Below are 22,531 nucleotides of genomic sequence, written 5' to 3' on the forward strand. Positions count from 1 at the left end.
CCAAATAACAAACAAACATCCTTATTATGAACAAATATTTTTTGCTACCAACAAACTTTAAATTAATTAAAACTTTAATGAAATAGAATTGTACAAATAAATTATATAATTAAAATACAAAATTAAAAGTTTAAAAGTGATAAGACATGAGCATAAAGTAAAAGAGTAAAGAAAGTAAAAGTGATAAAATAATATAATACACATTTCAGGCAATATGCCTCTTCATCAACTATAGGAGTGATGGTACAACCAACAATAATTGTATAATAGGAAAGTATGATCAGACAGCACGTGACAACAACAAAAAAGTTGTACTAACACATACTAAATACATATTAATTAGGCTGTGGGGGGCAGAAAAGCTTGCAATTTTTCTTTAAATAAGTAGATTGCCAATGCTCATTGTGCTGCAGAATAATTTCTCCCATAATTGGGTGCATTCTTGTCCCCTGTTGTGATTCATACTCAGAATTCTGCAACCTGCAAATAGAGCACTTCAGGCTGGGTTCTCAATAGGGAAACATGGGTTAAGATCTACATGCTACTCCATCCAGTATGATCATATAATCTGCAAACAGTTTAGTTTATATAACTCACTCCACAATCTAGGCAGGTTACATGATCTGCCCCATAGTAATAGAAGAATAACCAGTTTTATCCTAGAAATAATGTTGTAATCTGCCAGGTAGCTGGATGCAATCAGTATTATAGCATCGCAGCACCCTATCAATATGACCAGAAATATCTGAATAATTGAGAATGTAGGCAGTAGAAATAGTTTTGTTTGTGTCTCCATTTTCATTCCCAAAATTCGACTGGGATAGCTCAATCTCCATTTGAACTTTGTAAAGAACATTAGGAGGATATGTGCATTTATGAAAATCCATTGTAATTTAGGAAATTTCATTATTTCTGTCCACCACAGAACTGGAGTGTGACCACACTCTATTAAATAGTACAGAGCCTCAGGTATTGTCAGATTCAGAAATATATCCTCTTCCAATGTCTCCATAGCACTAATCCTCTTCCAATGTCTCCATAGCACTAATCCTCTTACAATGTCTCCATAGTAATATTGACTATGGGGGGCACTAATAGGGATGCCCATAGCCATACCCTGAATCTTTTGGTACAAGGAATCCTCAAAAACAATCACACAGCTGTTCAAGCAAATACTCAGAGCTTTGCAGATATCATACAAGAAGAGCGAGGTTCTGCTCCTGAGTGCAGAATCCCTGTCCCACATACATCTGGCAAAAGCAATTGTTGGTTGTACAGGTGCAGAACTGAAGAGGGAGGCAACATCAACTGAAACCATAAACTCACTCTGCAGAATGTTAAAATCCTTAATAATATGAAGAATGTTAAAATCCTTAATAATCTGAAGAATGTTAAAATCCTTAATAATCTGAAGAATGTTAAAATCCTTAATAATCTGAAGAAAATGCTTGCTGCTATTTCCTACGTAATTCTTCTTGCCAATAAATGGTGACAATAATCCAGAACTATAACCTGGGGAATTCATTTATGTGGTGGACAGAAATATTAAAATTTCCAGAATTACAGTGGATTTGAAAAAAAAAATGGGGATACCCTCCTCGTGTTCTTTACTAAGTTCAAGTGGAGAGTGAGCTATCCTGGTTGGATTTTGGGAATGAATTTTAAATAGAGACACAGATGAAACTATTTCTACTGCCTACATTCCCCACTCTCTGGGCATTTATGATCATATTGCTAGGGTGCCGCAAAGCTATCATATTGGTTGCATCCAGCTGCTGAGCAAGAGATTACAATCTATAGGATAAAATTTTAATTACAAATTTTTAATATTTTAATTTATAGGATAGAAGTGGTTGTTTTCCTAGTACAATGAGGTAGATCCACCTATCAAATTACTTACCTCAGTTGTGAGGCGTACCATATAGGTGAAACTTGATTGTAGATTGTGTCAGATGAGGCGGCTATCCACCTGTTAAGAGGTGTTAGCCTCTTAATATAATTAATAGGCTGTCCACCTATTAATTTTGAGCATTCTGCTGTTATGGAGTAGTATGTAAATATTAACCCATGTTCCGTGTTGAGATCCTAAACCGCATGCACAATTATCACCTTCGCTCGTGGTTAGATGCACTTCATATGGGGCGCCTCTGTAGCCAGGTGGGCAGGAGCAGCAGTGCGTAGCACACGCTTCTTGATCAGACAGGGGTTCGAGCCCGTGACCATCACCAAATACGGAGGATGGGGAAAGGTCAAGAAATGACCACCGCATATCCCCGGAGCAATATGGCCTTAGTTGCTAATGCTCCTAAAAACCAAACAACAACAACAACAACTTCATATGGAGGTGATAGGTCTGAATACATGTTATGGAGGAAGTTATTCTTCAGCAGGATGAGCATTGGTGATCTGCATATTTAACAACTAAAGCACACTCCTTTTTCTCCAGAGATTGACTGTGTTTAGTATATGTTTTACAATAGTATGGAAAAGTTACAGAGCAATAAAAAGTACCGAAGCCTATAACAGCTACAGATTGATCTGTAATAGTGCCACAGAAAAAGTTAGGCTGTAAAAGGAAGATTATTAGAAATCGCTGGCAAAGAGTGGGGATAAGGAATTCTTCACATATATAAATGCAAAGAAGAGAAGGAAAAACCAGATCGTACCCTTATGTAATGGACATGGGATAGTATTAGATACCCCAGCTGACGTTGCAGATGAACTCAACAGTTACTTCACGTTGATATTTACAGAAGAAAAACCCTTTATGTCAATAAGAAATTATGGTACTGAAGTCAAAAAATACGTGATTAATGATATTGAAATTTCACATGATTATTTAATGAAAAAACTTTCGAGCCTACAGGCAAGTAAGGCTCTTTGGGTTGATGGCATTGAACCATTGAGGCTAATTATGACTGGATTCAGGAGAGAATCTGTTGGATTGGAAAAGTGCCAGTGTGTCCCCAATACTTAAAGGTGGTTCTAAGAGTGTAATGGAAAATTACTGACTGGTCAATTTAACTTCAGTAGTAGGGAAAATCATGGAGGCAGTGATAAAGGGTGGTATTCAAGATCATTTGGATAGAAATGGAATTCTGAAGGATATGCAGCATGGTTTTGTAAAGGGAAAATCATGTTTAACAAATCTGGTAGCTATTTTGATAAGGTCACTCATGAGTTGGATTTAGGGAATAATTTCAACATTGTTTATTTGGATTTCAGCAAAGCATTTGACTCAGTCCTACGTGAGCAGTTACTTTATATGCTGGAACAGGTTGGAATCACAGGGAAAATCGTTAGATGGATAGCAGGATGGCTTCAGGGCAGGGGGCAGAGAGTTGTGATAAATGGTTATTTCTCATTCCTCAGATTGGGTTAATGTAAGAAGTGGGGTTCTCCAAAGAACAGTCAGTATTGGGACCACTGCTGTTTTTCATTTTCTTAAATGACATCGATGAAGGGATAAAGGGCATGGTATCTAAATTTTCAGATGGCATAAAGATTGGTAGCGTAGTTAATGATCACTACCAAGCAGAGCTTCATCAGAATGACTTAGATAGACTAGGGATGCTCAGAAAAGTGGCAGCTTTGCTTTAATCCAGCAAAGTGCAACGTCTTACACCTGGGGAACAGTAACCCCAAAATAACTTATACACTTGGTAGAGTTGAACTAAAGTCAGCAGTGGAAGAAAGGGACTTGGGAGTTATGATATGGTCAGTCATGAAGTCCTCCGAGCATTGGGAACAGATTGCAAGGAAGGCCCATGGTGTCCTATCGCTGATTTATCGATCATTTGCTAATAGAGATAAGAATGCCATAATCCCTATATATTGTTAGACCACACTTTGAATACTGTTCAAAGATAAAGCCAACTTATTAGCAACATACCGTTCTTATAACTTTTGTATTGCTGACTTTGGTAAACCACCTCTTACCATATGCACTCCACTCAGTGTCTTCTGACAGAAGGTTGTTAGAAGAATTATACACAAGGAAGCTTCAGGTCCTGATGGCATTTTTCCACTTGTTCTCAAAGTTTTTGCTCCTGAGCTTGCTTCTTTTTCTCTGCCATCTTCTTATGCTTTCTTATTCCACTAGTGTTTTTCCTTCTGCTTGGAAATTTGCTCTTATTCAACCAGTTCCTAATAAGGGTTACAAATCCCTCCCATTCAGTTATCACCTTATTACACTTACTGGCCTCTTCTCTATTCAAAGTGATGGAGAAATCCATCAACTGCTATCTCTTAAACTATCTTAAAAACTTCCATCTGATCAAAGATTGCCACTATCCATTCCATGTGTCAATCCAATTGTGATAAATTGGCTAATGTAACTTATCATTGGAGAAATTCATTTGAAAAGCGTGAACTCAAGTAGTTGCACTTGACATTTCTAAGGCTTTTGATTGTGGTTGGAATAAAGGCCTTCTAAACAGGTTCCCATCCTATAGATTGCTGACTATATTTTTGCAATCAGGTATCCAGTTTTCTCTCTGACTGCTCACTGCTGGTGATGGTGGGTGGTTCTACTTTATAACTTCTAAACTAATGCTAGTGTTCCCCAATGTTCAGTTCTTTTTTTCCCGCTCTTTTTCTCTTCTATGTTAATGAGTTTTGCTAGTTTGGTGCTGGCAGCACAGTAAATTCCACCTTTCAGTTTGAGAAACCTTGCCCTACACAAGCACCTTCAACTTCTTGGATATCTACCACCAGTTCCAGAAATGCCAATTTCTAGGTAATTCTGCAGTGGGACAAAGAAAACGTATTAATATCAAACCTAAAATTCAGTCTTGTGTTTTTTTCATGCTAAAAAGAGTCTGCTGTGGCTCATCTTCAACAACACTTGAGATTTTTAGACAAGATCACATTCTATTAATGGTTATCCTGACTTCTGATCTCTCTCTCTCTCTCTCTTGGCATAAGTGCATCACAAATATTGCTACTTCTGCATCAAGAAATTGAGTTTTTCTTTTTTTGTTCTTGGTATTTTTCTTCTAAATAATTTCTCACTTTGTACAAAACGGTGCTATCATGAAATATTGTTCCCACATCTGGGGTGGTGTCCGAAAACCTCTCTCAAGCTTTTAGGCTTAATTCAAAAGAGAGCAGTTAATTAATGACCTGTCTTGTACAACGTCTCTGCAATCTCTGTCTTATAGATGCTTAATTTCTGCTGCATGCCTTTTCTGTAGATACCTCCATAGGCTCTTGTTCTTCTGAATTGGCATATGTAATTTTACCCCCTCTCTTCCAAACCAATCATGTACCAAAAGTAGTTATCATTCACTGTCTAACTCCAAACTTACAGAACCAACTTTTCCTCCTCATTTATTCATTCTACTTATGTTTTTTTTGGAACAACCGACCTTCACATATATTTCCAAAAAATTACAACCTACAGAAATTAAAGTCTAGTATCAACAACTATCTTATGTCTTTCAACATTCAACCCATTCTCAGGTCTAAGTATTATAGGTTCTAATACCTTTCATGTTTGAGATTTCCATAAAATAAAAATATTGTTCCCACATCTGGGGTGGTGTCCGAAAACCTCTCTCAAGCTTTTAGGCTTAATTCAAAAGAGAGCAGTTAATTAATGACCTGTCTTGTACAACGTCTCTGCAATCTCTGTCTTATAGATGCTTAATTTCTGCTGCATGCCTTTTCTGTAGATACCTCCATAGGCTCTTGTTCTTCTGAATTGGCATATGTAATTTTACCCCCTCTCTTCCAAACCAATCATGTACCAAAAGTAGTTATCATTCACTGTCTAACTCCAAACTTACAGAACCAACTTTTCCTCCTCATTTATTCATTCTACTTATGTTTTTTTTGGAACAACCGACCTTCACATATATTTCCAAAAAATTACAACCTACAGAAATTAAAGTCTAGTATCAACAACTATCTTATGTCTTTCAACATTCAACCCATTCTCAGGTCTAAGTATTATAGGTTCTAATACCTTTCATGTTTGAGATTTCCATAAAATAAAAATAAAAAGAAAGGCTGCATTTATTACTCCCATCAAATATTGAGAAGCCAGAATAAAACTTATCTTCTGTTATCTCGACATTCAGTGACGTCCATAGAAATGGACAACATTTCTATTGATATGTCTCAACATTCACTGATATCCATAGAAATAGACATCGTGCACACCTCCCATTAAATGTTGAGAAGATAGAGGACACAACTAACATTCAACCTATGCTCAGGTCTAAATACTATAGGTTATAATAACTTTTGTGTTTGGGATTTTCATAAAATAAAAGGAAAGGTTGCATAGAAGCAGCTAATATGGTCTGCTAACATGTAATAAGGATTGCATGTTAGCAAAGATTTTATAATATAATACACATTTGTATTATATTATATTATTACTTCCTTTTGACACTGTTATGTAAGAGAAAATCATGCAGCAATCAGAAAGATGTAAAATTTTGGTACAAATGATGAATATCAGAGAGATCTAAAATTTTGGTACAAGTGATAAATACTGTGTTGTAATAGTAATTTCAATATTTGCTATAATTTTGTCCAGCTGTAACGTTTTTTGTAGTTCGTAATAACATTTTATCATTCTTCATTTTTAAGAGAAAGAAAAGAAAATTGAATTTATCTAAAATGTTGATTTTTCTCTGTACAGAAAAATCTATGGTTGAGAATCGACCTTTCAAAAGCAATAATGCAAATGTAATCCAGAGTGCTAATAACATTTATGAAATAATTTTGAATAAAATGAAAATGACATGTGAACCTAAAGATGTGCCAGACTATATGAATTATCGTACTTTGCTGTGGAGATCCATGGAATTGTTTGTCGATGTGGCTGAGCCTAGAAATAGGGATATTGTTCCATTACTGATGAAATTTGTAAGGTATGCTTTAATTTTAGAATTTTTTTTCTTAATGACAAAAATCTTAAAATGTATTTAAACTGTCCCCTCCCAGGTCTTTTCTGCTCTCTCTCTCTCTCTCTCTCTCTCTCTCTCTCTCTCTCTCTCTCTCTCTCTCTCTCTCTCTTTTAATATAAAATGCTTTGCCAAGTTAAAAAACTGATTTTTTTGTTTTATTAGGGTGAACATTGGCAAAACATGATATTACTTAGCTAAGTATAAAAAATGCTAATTATTATTAATAAGTATAGCCAATCAATAACTAACCATTGCAGAACACTTTAATCCAAAGGATTAGAATTTTGCAATGCATTATTCAAATGATTTTTTTTTTTTTTTTTTAATTTTCACTTAAAAAATGGATACCATAAAATGCACTTTACTCTGTAAGGAGAAATATTTCATATACCATTATAAATATAGTGCCATTGTATTTTGCATTAATAAATTTATTCTGAAATAGAAATGAATTTAGAAGAGTGGATGTCATGTTGGCTGCTACAGAAGATTTAAGCAATTATACCAAAGGTGAAAATCCCGGTACTATGGAACATAATTATTTGCTTGGTAGAAATGTGGAAGCACATGAGATAAGTGAAATAAAAGAAAATAGTACAGATGAAAAAGTTCTTGAGGATGATTCTCTTTCAGTTCATATAATTAAAGATAATAAACAGAAGGATATTCAGAAATTTAAAAGAAAGGCAGTAACCAAGTAAGTTAAGTAACATAAAAAAGAATGTGATTGTTTTTACAGACATATTTGATATCACTTTGAAAACTGTTCTAATTCTTTTGTAGATTTGCTGTTTATTAAACAGTGTTATTTCTCATAAAGAATTTACCCTATGATTTTTATATGTGTAGTTTGTCAGATTTGAAAGGACATCAGCGTTCTCCCCAGAAAATTTTGCCAGACGAGTGATATTATGAAGTAGCCTGGTGGGGAAGTGTAATATTTCACAATATTATTAAATTTTCTGTTGGCTTGTTGGTAGGTGCTGCGGAACTGCAGCACCTCTAGCTTTTTAAATCTAAATATACAATCACGGAGTCATATGAAATTTTGTGAAGAACAATGCAATGAATATTTTTATTAACAGGTCCCGCATATAGTATACTCATCCTCTATTTCCAATAATAACAAAAAAAATAAAAAATAAATAATAAATAAATAAAATAATTGCTTTATCATATAGTGGTTCCCAAACTACTGAGATCTACGGATCCTTCCAAAAAACAAAGAAGTTTAAGACCCCTTTAAACCTGTGTGTGTGTGTGTGTGTGTGTGTGTGTGTGTGTGTGTGTGTGTGTGTGTGTGTGTGTGTGTGTGTGTGTGTGTGTGTGTGTGTGTGTGTGTGTGAACATGGTTTTCTGAAAAGAAAATTCAAAGTTTAAAACAACTCAACTTTATTCTTATTTTTACATTAATATATAATAATAACTCCCATCATCAATTTGCTATACATAGAACGAATAATTTGAACAGTTCCAGGGGGGTCCATTTTGTGGACCCAAGAGTGGGAAACGTAGTTTTCAACTTTGAAATTTAACCGTAGGCAGAACTGTGTGCTAGACAGTTCCACATTTTGCTCCCAGTGGTTGAGTCAATGCCTGGTTGGTGGGTTGCCAATAAAAATTTTTTGATCTACACCAGTGGTTCCCAAACTACTGAGATCTATGGACCCCTTCAAAGATGGGGGGGGAGTTCGCGGCTCCCCCTATACCTGTGTGTGTGTGTGAACACTAGGTTTATTAATCATCAATTTGCTATACATACGACAAATAATTTGACCAGTTCTAGAGGGTTGTTTTGTGGACCCCCTGGAACTGGTCTGCAGACTCCAGTTTGGGAACCGCTGATCTACACAATTATTGCAAATTAACTGATTTGCTAAAATTTATCTTAAAAAATAATTTAGCCAAAATTCTTGGTGAACTTACAAAACTCATAAAAATTCTTTTGACCATTCTGATGACCACTTCAGCCGGAACGCTGCCATTCGGCATTAAAAAGAATAAAAACATTTTTAAGAATCACTATGAATCAGGAAAAGCTAATTGCTCAAGCAATGCTTTCAATAGAGAAAAGCTTGGTCAACAGTGCACCAAACTTGAATGAAAAAAGTTAGTAATCTATTTTCAACAATTAAAAACCAAAGAATGGATTTTGTTTTTAAATAAAATTTCAAAATTACCCAAGTGTGTTAATGGTAAGTGTCCAGTTAATGTTTTGTAGTATTTTTAACTTGCTTATTATTATTACTATCTTTGCTACATGTCATATAACCAAGGCAATTTAATGTAACTTTAAGAAGCAGCACCCCATATATCAGAGTCACGTCACAAGCCACCACTGTTTATAAATGTGACTTAAGCAATCCAGGGCAAAAATTAATTGCATAATTTAACATTATATGCTCCTGTTGCATTGACCTCGATCGCTTAGTATGCTCAAATTAATATTGATCGAGATCAATGAGCAGTACCATGTGGTACCGCGAGAATTGCTTAAATTTTAGCTGAGTGGGCAGTTAAATTCACTGGGCGGTGCGCCCATTCAGTGGGTCCTATGGAGAACACTGAACATGAAATGAAAGTCAGTAGCTTTTACGAAAATTTCTTACCCCCCCCCAGATAGTACAGTACTACTATCTAGTTTGGAAAGCCGATATATCTTATTAATAATTGCTCTAGTTATTTTTTAAAAAAATCTTTATTCTATTCTGTTCTTTTCTTTTTCAATTTCTGTCTTTTGGAAGTTTATAACTCAACTTCAATACAAAATTTTCCTTGAAATTTTGTTGCATCAAATACAAATCAAAGTAAGATTTTGTAACCACACAGTTATCAAAAAAATAAAATAAAATAATAAATAAATTAAAAAAATCTGTTATGAGTAGCATGTGCTTTTTTTTCTTCTTCACATCCATTGGTACTGGTATTTCTGGCACATGGGCTGCTTATTCCATATTCACCTTTACCTTGAGTGCAAGGTAACACGGAAGTGAAAGTTTCAGGTTAGCTGTTATTTGACATAATGACTGCTTTTTGGAATTTTATAACATGGCTGCCAATAGAGATTTTTTCTTGGAATTTTTTTACATGATCAAATGCACATCCAAGAAAAACAAATATATTTTTTATCTAGAGGAAAATGTGATGTTTTCTGGTTGACACCAATTTTATGCAGTTCACACTTAAGAAAGTATAATATTTTTTTTTAACACAATTTGTTTGTGATGAGCATACACTTTTATTTCTTTGCACTTGCAGTTATGGTCTAGTTTTTTTCTTAAAGTAAATCCATTGAAGCATGATTCATCACTGTTCCCATTGTTATGATTACTAACAGAGATTTGCAGAATTTTCAATGTAGAAATCAAAGAAAACATTTTTCTTGAAAGGTGTTAGGAGTTTCAGCTGTGTGAATGGAGTAGCTGAATAGTATGAAATCACTTAATTCCTTTTGGGTATAATCAACCCATCTCTGGGATACTTATGGATCAATAAAACAATAATAAGTACACTTTTATGTATTTATTATTGTTTAATAAATGTTGGTAAAGTTATCATTTGCTAGCTCTTATAAATGTCGAAACATAAAAGAACACCTAAAAGGTGGTAATTATTCAAAGAACATGAGGTCTTAAAATGTGTTTTTCAAAATAATTTTCTGTGATTTGAAAGAAGTTTCTATGAGTTTCAGGTTTTATATATTATTTATTCAGATTCCCTTACACCCTAACAATATAGAAGAATATTAAACTAAATTAAGTTAAGAAGAATATTAAATCTAAGGTAGTGCATCCAGTTGACTTGGGTGACAAGTGCAATGTTGAGTCAGTTTGGTGTGATATAAGTACTGGAAAAACAAAATAGAGAGTAAAAGGGTGTGGTATAGGCCTAATAACTGTGATAAGTATACCAAACAGCTATGCAGGGAAATAGAGTGGACCAACAAATTGGATTGGCTCACAGGCATTTTAACTTTCTAGATGTTGGTCACTCACAACTTGAGTGACCAACATCATGAGCTTTATGCAGCATCAGCCAAAAAAAAAAAAAATTACACAACAGTTCCCTCTAAATGTTTGCTCAGTTCCTCCTTAAATTTATTTAACCTATCAACTTCCACAATGACAGATGGAAGTTTGTTCCAGCAATTAACCACCAACTGACTCAACATTGCACTTGTCACCCAAGTCAACTGGATGACTTTTTACACAATTTAATATTCTTCTTAACTTAATTTAATTTAATATTCTTCTGTATTGTTCGAGTATAAGAGAATCGGAATAAATAATATATAAAACCTGAAACTCATAGAACCTTCTTTCAAATCACAGAAAATTATTCTGAAAAAGACATTTTAAGACTTCAAGTTCTTTGAATAATTACCAACTTTTAGGTGTTCTTTTATGTTTTGACATTTATAAGAGCTGGCAAATTATAACTTTACCAACATTTATTAAACAATAATAAATACACTTTTTGACCCATAAGTATCCCAGAGATGGGTCAATTATATGATATCATATCATATCATATCAGGAAAGCTTTTGACACTGTTGTGCATAGAAGACTACTGTACAAATTGGAGATGAATGGTATTAAGGGTAAGTTGCTACAATGGATAAAAGGGTGGTTGAATGGGAGAAGAAAGAGGGTGGTAATCAATGGATGCTGCTCTTCATGGCCTAATGTTATTAGTGGAGTTCCACAGGGTTGGGTGTTGGGCCCACTGTTGTTTTGTATATTTATCAATGATATTGATGAAGGTATATCAGACTTAGTATTGAAGTTTGCAGATAATTCAAAGCTTGGCAGGTTTGTTAATGATAGTAATGGCAGTGTACTAATGCAATAGGATCTAGAAAATTTGGGAAGATGGGCTGAGAAGTGGCAAATGAAGTTTAACATTGACAAATGCAAAGTACTGCATATAGGTAGAAGTAATCCCAGAGGAACATACCAACTGTGTGGTACTACACTTCAGGTGGTAGAAAATGAAAAAGACCTGTGAGTAATTGTGCAGTCAGATATGAAGTTTTCTGAGCAAGGCAGACAGGCTGCCAGGGCAGGTCATGGGGTTTTGTCAATGATATACAGGAATTTTGCTAGCAGGGAAAAGGAGGTGATTGTCCCTCTGTATAAGGCAATGGTCAGGCCACGCCTTGAGTACTGCGTACAGGTCTCGAGGCCTCATTTTAGGAAGGATGTAGATTTGCTTCAGCATGTACAGAGAAGGGCAACAAGATTGGTGAGGGGAATGAAGGGATCCTCTTACCAAGAGAGGCTTAAGTTCTACAAATTGCAGCTGTTGGAGACATGGCACCTGCTAGGTGATCTGATTGAGGTGTGTAAGGCCTTGAATGGGTTGAGCACACTGAATTCTGATGGGATTCTTCCACTTGTTCAGATGTCGAACCTAAGGGGGCATAAATTCAAATTGAGTTCCTCCTTAAATTTATTTAACCTAGATGTAGAATAGCTGTGCAGAAATTTGCCTTTAGCCAGCGGGTGGTTAATTGCTGGAACAAACTTCCATCTGTCACTGTGGAAGTTGATAGGTTAAATAAATTTAAGGAGGAACTGGACAAACATTTAGAGGGAATTGTTGTGTTTTTTTTTTTTTTTTTTTTCGCTGATGCGGCATAAGCTCATACACTTGCTTTCTTGCATCACATGCTACTATTACTACTACTACTACTACAACTAGCAAGGCTTTTGTGGATTTCTTGACTGACTGTTGTTTTCTACAGCAGCATGTTAGAGAGGCGAGAGGAAACAATACCCTTGATCTGGTTATTGGCAGTGATTCTTCATGCATTAAGAATCTGCAGATAAAAGACCCACTGATTTGCAGCGATCACAGTGTATTTATTTAGGCTTAATTTAAAGTTGTAATGTGTAGGTTAGTGCGGTATCATTAGTTTAATTTGTAGCCGTCTACCAAAGTAGTTAAATTGGCATTGTTTTAATTATATCTCATATTGTGAATACCTTCACAACAAGTTGGCGTGGTATATTGTACTACTTCGATTAAGTAACATCTCACTAGTGGAGAAGACTGTTACTTATTCTCATCGGATACCACCACCACCACACAGGTTTGATTTGATTTGATTTTGGGTTTATTGGCACAAAAACAACTAAGGTTATACTGCGCCAAGAAACCCACCACACAGGTGGCACTGTTTCGAAGCTTATTGGCTTCTCATTGACGGGTGGGCAGGTACCCTGGTGTTGCAATAGTGACAACCTAATGATGAAGTATAACTCCACAATATGAGAGATGTCTGATGCAGTAGTATAGGCCAGACTTTCCCAACCAGCGTATCACAGAAAGATTACTGGTGGGCCACGAGAGATTTAATTTTTATTGGTTTGTAATTTTATTATACGAAAAGATATAATTTGAATGAATTGTGGTATCGCTAACCAGGTATAGCTGAATGCAATTTCCACCAGCCACTGATTTTAGTTTATAAGCACTTCAGTTTGACCTTTGTTGGACGTATGAAAATCATGTTTTCTTTCTTTTTTTATATTTCCTTTTTTTTTTTTTAACTTAAATTTGAAAAATATCTTTTTAATACAAGGCAAAACCAATTAAATCATTTCTTATGCAAGAAAAATTTCTATAATTTAAAAATAATCAGAAAATCAGCAGAACACTTTAAATAATATGATAATGTTTTTTCTCTTATCTGTGATAAAAATCCATTTTTTATATGAAAATCAAGTTCTGTATCGCCACTTAAATGCAAAAAAAAAAAATGAGATATTACTTACTTTAGCTGCGATTTGTTTTTTGTTTTGCCTATTGGTTTTTTTAAAAATTATTTTGGACCAGCTTTCACATTTTTCTACTGAAAAGATATACGTATAATAAGTTATTGCTTACTTCTAGAAATAAAAATCAATGTTTATATCTAAAAACAAATAATTATTCAAAATATATTTATTAAATTGCTTCATTAAGTACTTTATATTTAACCAAGTTTAATTTTTGTAGATATTTATTTTCCACCCATAATGGAAAACTTTTTGAAGAGAGCTAGAAAGTCATCAGATTCATAGGACAAACAAAGCAGTCCAAAAAAAAGATAAAGCCTGTATTTAGGCTATATAATGAGGAATTTATCAAATATGAATTTGTATGCACCAGTAATTCTCTTCCACAACCCATATGTCTTATTTGCCTAGAAGAGTTATCAAATAAAGCAATGGTACCAAGTAAACGATGCCGCACCTTACCACGAAACAGCCAACATGTACAGAAAAAGATTTGAGCTTTTTTAAGCGTCTTCAAACACAAAATAGGAAGCAAAGTTCTTTTATGAATTCGATTACAACAGTATCAAATTGAGCTCAAGAGGCTAGTTATAAGGTTGCCCAATTGGGAGGCAAATCCAAAATGCCTCATACAATTGCAGAATTGCTTATTTTACCAGCTTGCATTGAAATTGTTAACACTATGCTTCAGGCAAAAGAAGCAAAGGAAATTGAAAAAAGTGCCACTTTCAAATAACACTATTAGTAGACGCACTGAAGACATATCAGATAGAAACAAAATTAATTCAGAGAATTATTGAATGTAAAAAAATATTTGTTCTACAAAAAACTGCCAAATCACACTACTGGGGATGAAATATTTGAAGTGGTATTTGAGACAAATAAGATATAATGGAAAAATTGCTTAAGCTTGTGTACTGATGGTGCAGCTGCAGTGCCCGGAAGAGTTAAAGGTTTTACGTCAAGAGTTCATTCTGAAAATCCAGAAGTTCAGTTAATATATTTTTTTATTCTCAGCAAAGCTCTTGTATCTAAAAGTTTTCCTGTGGATCTGAATTCCATATTGCATAATGTTACCAAGATGGTGAATTTAATAAAATCCAAGTCATTAAAGTCACATCTGTGTTCAGTTTTTGTGTGAAGAAATGGGATGGAATATCACTCTCTGCCATTTCACACTGTAGTACGTTGGCTGTCCAAAGGAAGAGTTTTATCAAGAGTTTATGAGCTAAGAGAAGAGTTAAATTTTTTTGTGAATAATTCTTACTTTGCAGATTTAATTAAGGATAAGTATTGGCCCCAAAAACTATCTTACTTAACTGATATTTTGAGCACCTGAATGAGCTAAATCGAAAATTGCAAGGATCACATGAAAACATACTAACATGTCCAGACAAGGTTTATGGATTCAAAGAAAAAAATTAAACTTTGGAAAAATGAGGTTAAAAACAGATCACTAATGATGTTTAATTGGTGTTATAATTTAAATCCTAAAGAAGAATTATTGGGATTAGTAGAGCAACATTTGTGTTTGCTTGAAGAAAAACTTCATCACTATTTTGAAATACTTGAGGTAAAAAAATTTGATTGGATTCAAGATCCAATTATCCCTAGACATTGCAGCATTACATTTATCAATGAAAGAAAAAGAAGAGCTGTTGGATTTAAGAAATAATTGCACCCTTCAAGTACAATTTAAAGAAATTGAATTATCTGAATTTTGGTTAAAGGAGTTTTCTTCAATTGGAGAAAAAGCAATTGATACTCTTCTTCCATTTGTTACTACCCATTTCTGCGAACAAAGTTTCTTGTCAATGGTGACTATCAAGAATTCAAAGAGATTATCATGAAAAAGTCTAGATAGGAGTAAGTGTAGCCATTTCAAGAATAAAACGTGATATAAAAATATTATGTTCACAAAATCAAGCTCAAGTTTCTTATTAACAAGATTTGAAAATATTTTATTATGAAGTTTTGTATGAATTTGGTATTAAATATTTAATATCTTCTCTAGTATTTATATTTTACTTTTCTTGTCGTAATTATAAATATAATATAATGCAAATGTAGTAAATTTTTTTCACAAAGTTCTTATAGGCACCCCAAAATGTGCCCCAGTTTATCTGTGTGCCATACAAAAATTATAATTTTCTAAGTGTGCCCTGGTGCGAAAAAGGTTGGGAAGCACTGGTGTATAGCCTATGGAATTTTTTGGGCAAGAGCTTCATGGTACATGGTAGAATAAGTAACATATAGGTTAGTGCAGTAGCATCAGTTTAATTCGTAGCCATCTACCAAAGTAGTTAAATTGTCATTGTTTTAATTATATCTGTTATTGTGAATACCTTCACAATGAGCTGCCATGGTATTGTTATACCTCGAATGTAACACTTCACCACTGGAGAAGACTGCTGTTACTTATTCTAAGCAGATACCACCACCCATACGACACTGTTTCGAAGCTTATTGGCTTCTTATCGGTGGGTAGGCCAGGGTACACTGGTGTTGCAATAGTGACAACCTAATTATGAGGTATAACTCCACAATATGAGAGATGCCTGATGGTGTGCAGTAGTATAGACCATAGAGTATTTTAGGGAAATAGCCTCATTCTATGTGATAGAATAACTGACGTATAGGTTAGTGCAAATAGCATCAGTTTAATTCGTAGCCATCTACCAAAGTAATTAAATTGGCATCATTTTAGTTATATCTCATATTGTGAATACCTTTACAATGAGTTGCCATGGTATTGTATTACCTCAAATAAGTAACACTTCACTACCGGAGAAGACTGCTGTTACTTATTCTTGGCAGATATCACCACCCAGATTGCACCGTTTTGAAGCTTATTGTCTCATTGGTGGGTGGGCCAGGGTACCCAAGCCCACTGAACCTGCACATACACTAATGCTATGAGCATTGTAAATAAATTAGATGAATTTGAAGTATTGACTAAGTCATCAAATGCAGATGTTATAGGAATAGCGGAAACATGGTGTCACAGACATAAGTGATACAGACAGGATAGGTGAGATGGAGGGATTATGCTCTTACCTTAAGAAGCATATTAAATCTAAGGCAGTGCCTCCAGTTGCCTTGGGTAAAGTACAAAGTTTAAAAAGGGTGCAAAAGACAGCCGTGCCTCCTTTTGACCCATAGACAAAGCTAACCCCCTAAGCAAGGTCATTGAGAACATCTTATACTCTCAGCTTTGTTGCTTTGTGAAAAACAAATTCATCCACATTCATCATGGCTTCCTTATGGGCAGGTCAACAGGGACCAACCTATTCTCCATAGAACGTGACATCAAACATAGCCTTGATAATAACAGTCAGATAGACATTTTATATCTGGACCTACAAAAAGCCTTTGATTCGGTATCACAATTTACTTTGCCTCAGATTAAAGCACATAGGTATATCAAGTAATGCCTTATCACTTATGTTAAACTTCTTCTACAACAGAAAAAGCAGAGTTCTTTTTGAAGGAAGTTACTTCTCCACTTTTCCTATATAAAGGTTATAAACAATGATTACAAACGATTACAAACAATGGCCTAACACTCTCAACTTAGACAAATGCTGCACCATCTCTGTTGCAGACTATCATAAAAAACACAAGATTAATTATCCCTATAAAACCAATAATCACAAGATAATGAGAGTACCAGAGGTTTCAGATTTGGGCGTATGGTTTTCTACCAAGGGAAACTTTAACATGCTTGTAAATAAGACTACAGCAAAGGCCTCCAAATCCCTTGGACTGCTTAAAAGAATCTGCTTTGGCTTTACCAACATACAGCTCATAAAAACAGCATGTATAATGTTCGTTAACCCAATACTAGAATTTGCCTCACAGATCTGGAATCCTCACACCAAAATTCTTATAAAACAACTGGAACATATTCAGAAATCCATAGTCGGATTCCTAGTGTATAAGTCTAGGTTGGAAATGAACACAAAATCTTATTATGAATGGTGCACTTACTTCGGGATGGTACCACTCTCTCAAAGAAGGGCTGTAGCAGACTGCAAATTCTTGATGCATCTTGTGGCTGGAAAGCTGGAGGCCCCCGAGCTGCTTTACCTCATCAGGTAGGCACCCTTACAAAAGCCTTTGCTTTTGTAAGGGTGCCTACCCTCCACTCCATCTTTTGAGAGGAATTAATCATGAATACTAGAGAATGTGCATTAGAATAAAAGAGTAATTGGGCTTTTTGCTTTCTTATCGGTATATTCACTAGCATATATTTGAAACAGCATTCCTTGCCCCCTCCACCAACATCAAATGCTGCTAGTGATGCATAACAAAGTAGATTAAGACTGTGATCTTGGGTACTGTCTATGAAGTTAGTTGAAACGTTGCAACAGGAATTTCCTGTTGCAAGGTTTGAATAAGTCTTTTTCAAATAATACAGGACTTATTTATTGAAATAAGTCCTGTATTATTTTATGTGTATTGTACATGTGTCCCATATATTTTTCCCATCTTATGTTTTAGGGTAAAAAATATTGAAAAAAGGAGGAAAAGCTGTTCAGATAAACAGTACTTTTTATATATACTTATATACAGTGCTTTTTTTTGTAAGAAAATAGGTGCTGGTACTCATTCTTTGCCATCAGGAAAAATTTAAAATTAAAAGGATATGAAAAGTACTCTAAAATTTTTTTTTTCCTGATGCTGTTACTTTAGTAGTAATGTTTTTAGAATAAGAGCAACAGATTAAGTATATTAACACAGTTTATTAAGCATAAATTTATTATTCAAGTATATAAAAAAATAAGTAAAATGTGAGTAAAATAAGTAAAAAATAATAACATAACTAAAATTAATTTCATAATAAAGTTTTTGTAGAATATTCTAAATTTTTATTAAGTTCTCATTCGACACCCTAAGCCAGGGGTCCGCAACATTTTTTGAGTGAAGAGCCATTTTTGATCTAATTAAAAAAAAGAGAGAGAGAGAATCCGAAGAGCCGCACCTCAGCTCAAGTTGGGAGGGAGGTGGGGGGAAGGTGAGAGTTTTTTAAAGAAATGGAATAGAGTGGGAAGGTGTTTATTAAAAAAAATATATTTTGAAATATTGTTTATTAATACTGAAAAAACGTAACAAACATCCAATTAGGTACAAATTAATGTGACTTTTGCTGATGAACTTCTTGAGCAAGTGTCTCTCAATGTCATGCGAGTATGTTGTAATTAAACATGCTTGCATTGTTCACATGACGGTTTCTTGATTTATTTTTAATATTCATGTTCAAAAATATTTGCTCGCAGAAATACGTCGAACCAAAAACCGAGAGAAGACCAAATGCAAATATTTTTAAATTTATATATGGGTCCGGTAAGCTACACCACGCATCGAACACAATTCAGTCTGCATTTTAAACTCATCTTTCGCCGTCCATTTGTGTAGAATTGCAAGGGTGGCCTTTTGCCTCCCCAAATCCTCAATTTCAGTTTTAAGGCATTTTAGTCTTGCCTCCACAAGTCCTTTAACTCCATTTCAAATTGTGCTTCATGTGAGCTGTAAAGTTTATTATTATTATTATTATTATTATTATTATTAGCCATATGGTGCAAGGAAGCCTCAGGCTTATGCTGCACCAGCCAAAAAAAAATTTCTGAACTACCCCGAGAGAGAGAGAGAGAGAGAGAGAGAGAGAGAGAGAAAAAGGAATCACCAAGGAAGAGAAGAATGATGATATCCAGCTCATGACCCTGGGTGTACCAAGCCCATACTCACCAGATGTTAGCCCTGGGGTTTAAAGAATCACAGTTGTGTTAAAAGAGCTGCATGCGGCTCGCGAGCCGCAGGTTGCCGACCCCTGTCCTATGCCGACATTTTTTCTTCCTCTTTGTGTGTCGGTTGCTGAATGATGTTTCCGAAGCAGCCGTGAATCGACATATTTTGCTGGATTGAAGCGGGTCAGCAGTGGGCATACAATTTTAAGAAACAGTAGTGAAGAAACTGTATTTGTCATCAACGAAACGCTGGTTGGGCCGGTGATCAGATTCATTTGTGAAAATCGTGGTTCACATTCACTCGATGAAATTGGTATCGTACTCAGAGCGTTCATTAAATTCTTCAGTTCTTTTGAAACCTTCTTATCAATTAGGTATCTCCGAAATCCACGAATTGCATCTCTTTCATTTAACTGTAACCTAATTGGCAATTTTCTAATTTCACTTTCACCAAATGCCAACAATTCATGTTTAGAAAGATTAATATCTTCGTTGTACTCATTTTCTGTCTCTCGTCATCAGTATTGTCACTAGTTCTTAAATTTGAATTTTTTCTTTTCGTTTTTTTTTTGAAACTGTCCAAAATGTCGGTGTCATTCGGATATTCAGGTACTGTGCCATGTAAACAGAGATAGGGAAAATTTACAGAAAAATGTGGATAGTGCACTTCCGCCAAACAACAGGTGATTATTTGTCGGGGTAAAAGAAAATCACTTTTCTAATTCTCGAACGGAGAGCTTACAGTTGATTCACAAAGCTATCCAAGCTACAGCCCGTGAGGAAAGTGAACTAAAACAGCATTTTAAATTTTGTTAATTATCAAAAAAATTCTCATTAAATGTTTTGTTCAGTAAATGTAATTGTGTATTGCACTTAATAAAAGTTTCGAATATTTTCAATTTTACTTTTACATACAAGATATGGAAAATGTAACACACTAAAGAAATCTAACTTTGAATTTTTTGAATATGACTCCTGTACGGTAAAAGGTTGGATCAAGGTGTATTCCCAATGGGCCAGAGCCCATTGGGAATACACCTTGATCTGCTCACTCTTGACTAGCACGACTCCTCCGTATGTGGGACAGGTGCTCAGATTGGTTTTACCAGGTACCACTAAGTTGTAGATGCTTTAGTTCTCTTAATTCGTGCAGCAGGACTAATTGCCTGAAGGCCAGAAATCTGTTTGCTATAGAAAATTTTCTTCACTCAACGGAAACTATTTTAAAAAGCACTGCTTATATGTACATAAAGCAATTTTTTTAAAAAAGTGTTTTGAAATGCATGGAGTATAAGTTAGCAAAATATGTGGCTTGTTAAACTAAAAACAATCTATGCAGTTTCTGTTTACTGACATTTATATTTTAACGAAGATTTCTTTTTTTTTTTTATCTTTTTAGAACACTTATTGCTCATCTCTCCGTGTTTGCCAAATTTCAGAACCCAAAAGCTGTTTATAAAGAAGAGGATTTAAATGGGCTTTATTATGAGGTAACCTATTACTTTTCTGCTCATCTGGGAATGGGGAGTATTTGTACAATGACATAAAACCAGAAAATTCAAAGTACTTTCTCATTGTCCACTCTATTATTAGCCTAAATGTGAAAAATTCTTATACAGGTTCAAAGTTTTAAATGCATATAAATTTCTGACTAGCACATTTATAATGACAATTATGACAGAACTACATGCAGAAATTACAGGAATTAAATCTTGGGAACATATGTTTCTTGTTAAGACATTTTATGAAACAGTCAGTGCTATTTTGATAATTGACAATACGTGGTTTTGTCAAGAGATTTCAATTAACAATGTTGAAAAAAAGTTGAGTTAGGGTTAAATTTTAAAGTGTCTGCAATTCTGCCCAGACACGATAGGAAGGAGTATATGATGAGAGCCTTGTCAATCAATTCGGCCCTGGAGAGACTGCGCAAGGCTCATGGGGTAGAATTTTTCTCATCATGGTCTGTGCTTGTTAACAGGAGAGATTGTTTCTACAGGAATGGGATACACTTAAATAGAAAGGGTGCAAGAATATTTGCTGATGCTATCGAGACATTGTTAGGTGATTCGGAAAACTGCTAACTTAGGGGGATTCACAGACTAATAGATAAACGGTAGCCAGGCAGATGTGAAAGCGATTCTTGCACTGCTTTTGTTGGAATGGGCAGCAGCCTGGAAAGTGAGGTACTGGGGATTTCAAGGGCTGCTGGGAGTCATCATGGAAAGAGTAAATACATGGGTTGTGTTTGTGTAACTAAGGGCTATACTAGACAAGCGCTTAGCAGCCCTCGTGGCATTAAACCACATATCAACCAAACAGACGAGTGCTTGAAGTGCAAGCATAACCTGGCGTTGCGAATGCCTCCAAAACAGCAAACTGTGTAGCGCTCCTAATGTCAGATTATTTGAAACTAGGCGGTGTGCTTCTAACATTTCATTGAATACCACCAGCGACTCACTTTTTGTATTCTCAGTTGCAAGACAGATGTTGTTCAAGTTGGATGTATTGCACATTTATGTATGATAATAGCTTCATCCAGAAAATATAAATAGGTTAAAATCAGGACAGTTTTATATCATGTTTGAAACACACAGGAAGTCTCCTGAGAAGTTTTTTTTTTTTAATTTTACAGAATTTTGATGAACTTTTAATGTTAATTAGTGGAAAAAATGCAAAATTTGATACCATGATGCGGAAATCAATACTGATGTTTATATCTATGCTTTATGTGCTATACTGACAGGCCAACTCTCACTAATTGAAATATTTCTGAAATGTTGTTTGTAAAATTATTTTATTTCTACCTGGTATTCTTATTTGGAGATTAAGGTATTTGTAAGAGTTGGTGTCTTACAGAATTACTTTGGGTAACAGAAAGGGTAACTTACTGTTTGATTTTACCACACGGGACTTCTCAGAATAAAACACCTTTTGTTACTGTCTTCCCACCACTTTACATTATTTCCAGATGGAATATTGACGTTACTTCAAATGGATGTTACTTTTGAAGTAACATCCATTTGAAGCAGAAAATATTCTCCAGTACCCACACTGTAACGGATTACTTTCCATGCAATA

The 22,531-nt window shown here is 34.8% G+C and overlaps 1 protein-coding gene across 1 annotated transcript in view; it reads left to right on the forward strand.

Moving 5' to 3' along the window:
• LOC150084144 (small subunit processome component 20 homolog) overlaps positions 1-22,531 on the forward strand; it is a 229,120-nt gene that overhangs the window by 145,150 nt on the left and 61,439 nt on the right. Inside the window, exons 17-19 of the mRNA XM_090376132.1 lie at positions 6,653-6,884; positions 7,366-7,617; positions 20,850-20,940. Of these exons, the coding sequence (XP_090232258.1) occupies positions 6,653-6,884; positions 7,366-7,617; positions 20,850-20,940 (575 nt within the window). The remainder of the gene's footprint in view (positions 1-6,652; positions 6,885-7,365; positions 7,618-20,849; positions 20,941-22,531) is intronic.

Source organism: Mastigoproctus giganteus, chromosome 6 (assembly GCF_048544385.1).
Source record: "Mastigoproctus giganteus isolate SK-2022 chromosome 6, ASM4854438v1, whole genome shotgun sequence".
Taxonomy (NCBI): Eukaryota; Metazoa; Arthropoda; class Arachnida; order Uropygi; family Thelyphonidae; genus Mastigoproctus; species Mastigoproctus giganteus.